General features: G+C 41.5%; 1 protein-coding gene across 1 annotated transcript in view; it reads right to left on the minus strand.

Moving 5' to 3' along the window:
- nkain2 (sodium/potassium transporting ATPase interacting 2) overlaps positions 1–6,570 on the minus strand; it is a 646,326-nt gene extending 639,756 nt beyond the window's left edge. The window contains exon 1 of the mRNA XM_072279168.1: positions 6,066–6,570. Within this exon, the coding sequence (XP_072135269.1) occupies positions 6,066–6,119 (54 nt within the window). The 5' untranslated portion in view covers positions 6,120–6,570. The remainder of the gene's footprint in view (positions 1–6,065) is intronic.
- Between the last annotated feature and the right edge of the window lie 2,189 nt (positions 6,571–8,759).

The following is an 8,759-nucleotide window of genomic DNA, read 5'->3' on the forward strand; positions in this document are numbered from 1 at the left end:
AGCACAGATGATATACACTCACACAACTGACACGACACTCAGTGGCCACTACGAGCTACAGGAGTGGAACCTGGTGTGGTCTTCTGTTGTTGTGGTCCATTCACTTCCAGTTTTTATGTCTTGTGCATTTAGAGATGTGGTTCTGCACACCACTGTTGTAACACATGGCTATTTGAGCTACTGTCACCTTCCTGTCAGCTTGAACCAGTCTGGACATTCCCTTCTGACCTCTCTAATTAACAAGGCATTTTCATCCACAAAAATTGCTCCTCATTGGATGATTTTTTGTTTGTTTGTTTTTGTATCATTTTCTGTAAACTCTAGAAAATGTTGTGATGAAAATTCCAGGGGATCAGCAAGTTTTCAGACGCTCAAACCATCCTGTCTGGCATCAACAATCAGCCCATGGTCAAAAGCAATTGAATCACATTTCTCTCCCCACCCCCACATTCTGATGTTTGGTCTGAACAACAACTGAACCACTTAACCTCTTGACCATGCCAGCATGCTTTTATGCATTGAGTTGCTGCCACATGATTGGGTGATTAGATATTTGCACTAACCTACAGGTGTATGCAACAAAGTGGCCACTGAGTGTAGATATCTTTGCAGTCCCTCTCCTGGATATGGTGTAATTCTGTAGATACCAGTGATTGGACAATGGAGACATGCGAGGTAGGTAATAAGTTTATTATTGTCACATGTACTGAGATACAGTGTGAACGCTTTTGTTTGCATGCCACCCAGACAGTTTATTCCATACTCAAGTACCCTAAGGCATATAAAAAGGAAAAAAAGAATGCAGACTACAGTGTTACAGTTGCAAAGTACAGTGCAGGTAGACAAATAAAGTACAAGAGCAATGAGATGAGATAGACTGAGAGATCAGAAGTTCATCTTTCCTATATAAGGAGGTCCATTCTAGGGTTTGATGAGTCCAAGACAATGTAGAAGCTGGATTCTGGAGAGAGAAAAAGACAGAGCTGGAACCAAAATCTTGAGCTACCAAGTCCAGATAAAGGGTCTCAACACAACATTGGCTGTCCATTTCCATCATCAAGTTCCTTGAGCAACACAACAATGTTACTGGGGGAACACAGCAGTATCCATGGAGGGAAATAGACAATTGATGATGCAGGTTGAGACCTTTCGCCTGGACTGTTAAAAAATCTGGAGTGAAGAGGTGGAACAAGAGCTGGCAGGTGACAGGTTGATCAGGCGAGGGGGCGGATAGACAAATATGAGAGGGAGGAGAATGTGGATGATGGCAGAGGCTAGGAGGCGGTAGATTGAAGTGACAAAGGGCTTAATGATGGCATCTGATAGGAGAGGGCAGTAGATCATAGAATAAAGGGAGAGAGGTGGGAATGGTATCCAGTGGAAGGAATGTTTGTGATGAGCAGATAGAGACAGGTGTGGAAATGGATGACAGTGAGGAGAACTCAATCCTTCTTATGCCTCAGTGGTGGGGGGGGGCGGTGAGGGGAGAAGTGTGGGAGATAGAGCAGAGTGTGAGAGCTTTATCAATAGCAATGGGGTGGAAACTCCATTCTCTGTAAAACAGTGACATTTTGAATGTTCTGGATTAGAAGGCCTAGAGTTACTCCAGCAGTTTGTTTTTTTTCTCTCACTTAGACAAAGGATGCTGCCACAATAATAACTGTTAAGGAGCCATGCATTGTTTTCTATCTGCATTGTATTCTGTGCTGTGCATTTGATACGTTCATTACAGTAGTTAGTCATGTGGGTGGGGGCGTGGTAAAACCGAAGAGTTTAGTTATGTGTTCATGCTTCGTTTTGGGCTGTTTTAAGCTGGGGACCACTGGGTGTCATATCTTTTGTTGACCACCTAATTACATTTGAAATCCCTTAACTTCATCTAAATACGCTTACGATCACCAGTTTTAGTTTCATTAGTGTAATTGTTTCAAAATTGTATGCTTTGCTAGTTGCTAATAAAGGATCAAGTACATTTATTTGACTATTTGAACATCATTATTGGATTGGATCAGAGGGTGCATCATACAGAATAATTCCCTGTGCTTGGACTCTAATCAAGGTTGTTTTTTTTGAGTAGATGCTACAAACTGCTTAACTCCTTGATAAAAATACGTGCTCCTTATAGCCAGTCATGCTACAAGTATTTTGTCCTGGGGAGGACCCTGCTTTAGTAGCCTTTCCAATGTGTTCCCTGTTGATCAATCCTTGTAAGGTGGTTGTGTCCCTTCCTAAGCTAGCATCGAATCATTGTTTGGAACACCCAGTATCTTTTCAAAGTCAGAGTAGGAACCCTTCCTGGTTTTGATTGAAGTTTCCAGGATTGGATGCATACACTGATGATAGCAGTACAGTAATATGGTTCTCTACTGCAGTGAGCTGAAGGCATTCACCAATTTTGCAGGACGAATCACTAAGAATGCAGACAAGTTCATTCACTTTGTCTACTCCTGGGATTACCCAGTCATTAGCATGTTTAGTACTGAGTTCCAAGCCATTGTCAATGCTTTCACTGAAGTATACAAGAGGATGAACCTTACACTCAGCATCCAAAGATAAAATGATGTTCTAACAACCTGCCCCTGATTCACATAGTATTCTCCTCCAATAAAAGTTAATGACAGTACATTGACAAAAAATAACATGGGGCTGTTCACACATCAGAAGCCATTTTTTGTGTGAAGTCAGATACCAATGATGAAACTCACCCCTGCCTCTGATGCACTAGCACAGCCTTTGTGTGATTGAAGACAGTACGGTGCTCGTGACCACAGACCTAACATAAAACTCATGTTACCACTGGACTAGATATCATATGGAATGGAAAAATTAATGCTGGTGCCAGCTCAGCAAAATCCTTCATGCTCATCGTTAGAACAAATGAACAATTGTGAGTGTCCATCTTCAGACAACCACCCACAGTACTAAGGTGCAGTTGTACTGGTTGGCACTGGAGGGCAGACCAGGTTATTCATTTTCCTGCCACCAGATAACCAAAATGGGCACTCTATCCTAATTCTTGTCATGGGAAGAGATTCATTCATTCATTATAACATGAGTCGTATAACATGGGCAATCAAGGTCTTCTATCTGTCTTTTATCTGAGAAGTTAAAATAAACTCTTCAAAGCTTTTGCCTATCCATCCATTGATGTAACTCATGAACGTCATGCGCTGTCGACTTTGACTTCGCGAAGAAATTATGAGGCAGAAAGAGGAAATATTATGCACAGGTCCTTCTTGAAGAAATGCAACATCCCTACTGATTTTAGTGATCTAGGTCCACTGAAAATGGAGAAGGAGAAGGAGAATTTGGGATAGTATAGATAACTTCAGTGCTATGAAAAAGGGGCTTACGGAGGCACTGTGTAAGTAGCTGAACCAGCAAACCACCTCATGCACTATCCACACAACTGCCCCAGAAGATACCGAAAGAACCGCCTTAGACCTCACAGAAGTAGAACAGAAGAAAAATCATCCTCCATCCCAAGAGATTCCTGAAGAGGAAAGATGCAAGTTGTGATTACAGAGAACAAAATCCACACACCATGTAACTGCCTATAATACTGACAAAATACTTTCACAGAAAGAGACTACAGATATCTGTTGCTGATATCAATAATAGAATTTCACAGCAGCTTCATACATTCTGTTGATCTGCAAGCAACTTGTTTGTCAGTATAACTGCAGGATGTTCATTTTCCAGAAACTTAATTCGCATTCTGATTTCTATGAAGTTCAAATTTCATTATCTCCATTCCTCTTGATCTTCTGTGAATTTTGCCAAAACACCTACTTACCATTTTCCCCCTCCATATTTGCTATGTATAATAATGCTATGTACTTTGGTTCTCATTTTACTTTTTCAACAAATATAAAATTCAATATATATAATTTATATCACAACTAATATTCATTTTAAATACCAGAATTAGTTGGTGCTCTTTTATTGTTCAGTCATTGAATTTGTGTGATCTGGCAAGTTAAGCTTGTATCATTCATTCCTAATTGCCTTTGAACTGAGCAAGATTTTGAACTCACATTTTCAAATCATTAGTTCATACCTTGGGATTATTTGACAAATTGTAGAACCAGGGTGCCATGCACTCCAATAATTTAATCCATAGAAAGAAAGAAATTAGAAATTAAAAAAAGACCTTAAATTTAATGAACATTACATGCAACAACTTTGTTTTCAACTTGCTTTTGATGCAGTCAACGTTTTACTTCAAAAACATCTCAAAGATTTGCAAAATGACAAGTATCTCGTGCTCAAACATATCTGCATGAATTAACAAGTTTCACACAGCTCCTTTTTATGATATGCCATGATTATACAGACAAACTTCCTCACAAAAAGCAAGATGGCCTGATAGTTTCCACTGAGTGGGTGCCACTCATCTATCCAGTACGTCCTCATTACAGGAGACTGTGCAAGTGAAGTGGTTTTAAGACTGAAGTAAGTGGCCCCCTGTGGCTCAAAATGAATACTGCTTCTACTGTTTTTTAAATGTAGAGGACACCATTGCAATAACTTTTGACAGAGAAATAAGGCACAGTTAGATGCATCAATTTGGTTCAGTGAGCAAACGACAGCTTAAAATAACATTGTACTGCTCCTAGTCTATTTAGGACCAGATTTACGATGCCTGGTATTTCGAGAAATCGGTAAGTGCTTTTAACAATTTAGGTCCCCTTTGGCAAAAAAAACCTTATCCTGGCACCAAATCAGCAATATCAATTGTTACAGTTGTCTCAAATGTCAGAAAGTTATCTTCTATTTTTACATCAGCTACAAGCAAATTAATTTAAAGCACCATTAAAACTTTCTAGTCTCATGAACATCAGCTTCCTGGGAGATAATATATGATGTAATTACCGTGGGATGGGAGAAATGGAATGAGCTTACAAGTTATTGCATCATTTTATCTATTTTCCTTGGTAGGCAGTGGATTAGGGTCAAGGATACATGCTTCCCTGCTAGTTCTGTGGGTCCTGGGGTGGTTGACGAATTCTATGTGTAATCCACAGGCCCAGCCACAAGTGGAACAGGTGATGCTCACCAGGGTGAATGGCTGGGCTCATTTCGGATGTCTTGCAACCCTTCCATTGTTTGCATGCGTTCCTTGTCAAAGTGACTTCAATGTTCTTGGGCCTAGATGTTCCATCTCTATCTTGAACAGAGTCCACAAGTTCTGATGAATTGATTATTTTTGTTTGGAGTTTGGGATGTGTAAAGCATATCATCAGTCCTCTTGGAATTCTCTTGCCGAGGTGCAGATTTCAATGTATGTTTCTGAAATTTGGTGTCAGGCATGTGTATCTGGAGACATATTATTTGAAGGTGTTATGCAATGAATGGCCAGTACACAACTTGACCACATCTATCGTTTAGTTGCAATACAATAGAGCACCAACACAATGCTACTGTCAGAGTTGACAGCAAATCCAATCGGAAGATCAGTGGAAGCTGGCGTGTAGATTTACCATCTACACTGTGGCTGTTGAGGTGCCCGAGTCAAAACTAAAATAACCTGGAAATAAAACAGTTGTGCGGCCGGACAGCGAACGTCATTATCAGTGCTTATTATACAACTCAGTACTATCGTCCAAAATGTGACCTGCTAAAAGACCGGACCTAAACCATCCACGTTATTGATAACGGTAAAATTCGTGATGTCTCTGTCTAAAAGCAAACAGCTAAAAATTATCAGCGCTTCTTATAAATACTTCACGCATTATATCTCACTTTATATCAGATTTCCTTGGTAAACTTCACCGACATTCGCTGAATACCTGTTTTACGTGAGTTTGCGTTTTAACACAAAGAACAGTTTTTCGCACTAACCAAGCGTGCTTGTAACAAAGATGTCATATTCTTTTATATTTAAGCCCTGAAAATTACATCGTAAAAAGTTTTCAGTGTTTATTTCATCCACTTTGCTAAAACCAGATACACAAGAATAAATGTTGTAAGAGAGTGGAAAAACCCCGGAATTTCTTTCAAATATGCCAGAAGATATCAATGTATTTTTTTTTAAGGAAAAAAAAGTTTCTGGTTCCACTTACTAGTTGTAGGCTGGAGATGACTATGAGAGTGCACCTGCCGCTGCAGCAGCCCATGGTTGGAGAAGGGAGGGTCCGGAGCACCCGTTCCCTCGCGCCGTGCCGGTGCCTCGGTCTCTCCCTCTGCGCCTTCCCCGCCGCTCCGATTGTCGGGCTCCGCAACACCTGGCGGCTGTGTGCGCGCCGACTGAGTGAGTGAGCGAGCGAGCGCCGGGCTGGGCAGCGCCCGCCGTCCGCGGCGCTTACGGCGCGCAGCGGCTCCTGCTCACCATCGCCGGGTTAAGCCAGCCACACAACCTGCACCGCTGCCACGGGAGTCGTCAGGAAGGCAGGCGAAGAGGAAAGGGGTTTGGGAGCGGGGGGTTGCGAAAGGCGTGGGGGAGGTAGGTGGCAGTTGGGATGTGTATAAAAAAAAACTCTTTCTGTTGTTGTGTAAGCATCCACGCTGGTTTCTGGGCCACTTCTCGATCATTTACTTAAGAGAGGAGTGTCAGCGGCAAGCCGTCTTTTTTTTATCTTTTGACGCTAACCGCTGGCGATGGTTTGTGGGGTGAATTATTTCCCAGCTCGCAGCTGTGCTGACGCCGCGACTCGGAGGTGGCGGGAGAGGGGGGTGGGGGCGTGGGGATTTGGGGGACGGCTGATGCGAGATGATTGAACGAACCCAGATCGCAGTCTGTCTGGTTGTTGCAAGCCTCTCGCTCTGTTCGAGCCGCTTGGTGCGAGCACTGAAATGGAGCCGTGTACTGCCACCTCGCTCCTGCCGAGGTGGCAGGCAGGAGCGAATCTGCTAGCAGGGCTGGATTAATCTCTCTGACAGCTTGTCCGATGTCCTCCAGTTATTTTCTTCTTCGTTCTCACCCGACTAGGAAGAGCAATAGAGATAACACAGGCAGGGGCACCATGCAGCAACCGCAGATATGCCATCTGCCACTACAAATTAGCAAAAGGCACACAGTGTCAGCGCCTTGTGGAAATCAGAGTCTTGCCGTCGTATCTGAGTGTAATAGGACGCCTTTGAAATGGAACATATAGCATGGAACAGTTTTTTTAAAATATATATTATTCCATCGTCTTCAGTTTCCACGAGTGTTTTAAGAAGCTAAGTGAGATTCCTACGATTGCGATATCTTTAGTCTTGGACATATTTCACACTGATGCAAACCCCTTTCCACAATTAGATTATCTAATTTCAATTAAGAACGTTAATCAAGAAATTGATCGTGTATCGTGTGTGCTTTAGATCGTAATCTATGGTCAGTACCACATTTAATTAACTATTTATCCAGAAACATATCCAGTACTGTTTTCATTATTAATGATGGAGAGGTTGTATCACGAACAATTAAACCAATGACTCGCCGAACTCCTGTGCATCTCAGAAACCCCAGCTAGAAAGTTGTAATACTTTTTTAAAGCAATTAAATCATGCTTTTTAAAGGTGTTCTAATGACGAATGCTGTTCTGCCCAAATTACTCCACGATCTTTTGTAAGGATAAAAGAAGTGAAAATGTAGCGTTGATTCCTCTGCATGAAAATTACTTATCAAGCTTCAGAACGTTATTACAACGTGGGAATGCCAGTCTTAAAATCCCTTTTCACACCTATTGAGGGGTTTATTTACAACGGAGTACATACATTATTTCTTGTCAAATATCTGTACATTGTTTAATGCCTGTTCGGCTTGTACATCTCTACTTGACGTGTGTTAAAAGGATTTGATTTGTCTAATCCTTACTTCCGCACGTAAACGCTAAATGTCCAGTTCTTTCGGAAGAGTTAAGTACCCCCCCCCCAAAAAAAAGTGCAGAAATAAATAGTAAAGCAAACTTGCGAAAAATGTCTAACAAATTGGTAATCGTTTGTGATTGATCAAAGATGACTGCCTGGAATAATATCGATATTATCAGTGTTATACCATAATGATCTTGGAGTCTAGTTCTTTAAGGTATCAGCCACTGTCTAATCCATATATGATTTGTTCTGTTGTCTTAATGCAGTATAGTAATTTGTAATTGATGTCCTTTCGTTAAGTACATCCTACGCCGTTTAGTTACGTATAATCAATGACTATCGTGGATATCGATTGGTTCAGATTGAAACTATTTGTCAGTCGAGGCCGCAGTTTACTTCTGATTGTTAAAGCGACCTCTCCCGGCCATTTCAACACTGACAATATTGGAAAACGCCATTGAAGTCGTCCCTGCATGCAATCTACTTGCAGTTTTCCCCCTCAAAATACTCGTCATTCACAATGAATGCAATTGATAGCGGTTTTTCTCAAGAGCCAGGGTGCCATCAGCTCAATGTAATCTCTTACCAATACCACTCATGTTTCCTCCTTAATGCATTATTTGAAGCCTTTGAGAGGCTGTTACAGACGACCTAGTCTTTCAGAGTCCAATGGCGGCAGGACCAAAAACTGTGACCCAGTTGCTCAGCTGCAAGCATGTTTCGTTACAGCTACACTTATAATCAGACAACACATCACAACTAATAGCAAAACAACAGCCTTAATAAACGTGGGGTAGCACGAGAGACGGGAACTGGTTCAACTTAAACCCCAGTTGAATTAATTGTGAAAATATATGATGAAAAATTTACCCTGTAGGTTTAGAAATGGGGTGTTGTTCGTTCAACCATGCTAAATTCTGGTAATCAGATTGTCAAATTTCCTGGAAGATTGTATTCTGTGG

The sequence above is a fragment of the Mobula birostris genome, chromosome 2, assembly GCF_030028105.1.
Source record: "Mobula birostris isolate sMobBir1 chromosome 2, sMobBir1.hap1, whole genome shotgun sequence".
NCBI lineage: Eukaryota > Metazoa > Chordata > Chondrichthyes > Myliobatiformes > Myliobatidae > Mobula > Mobula birostris.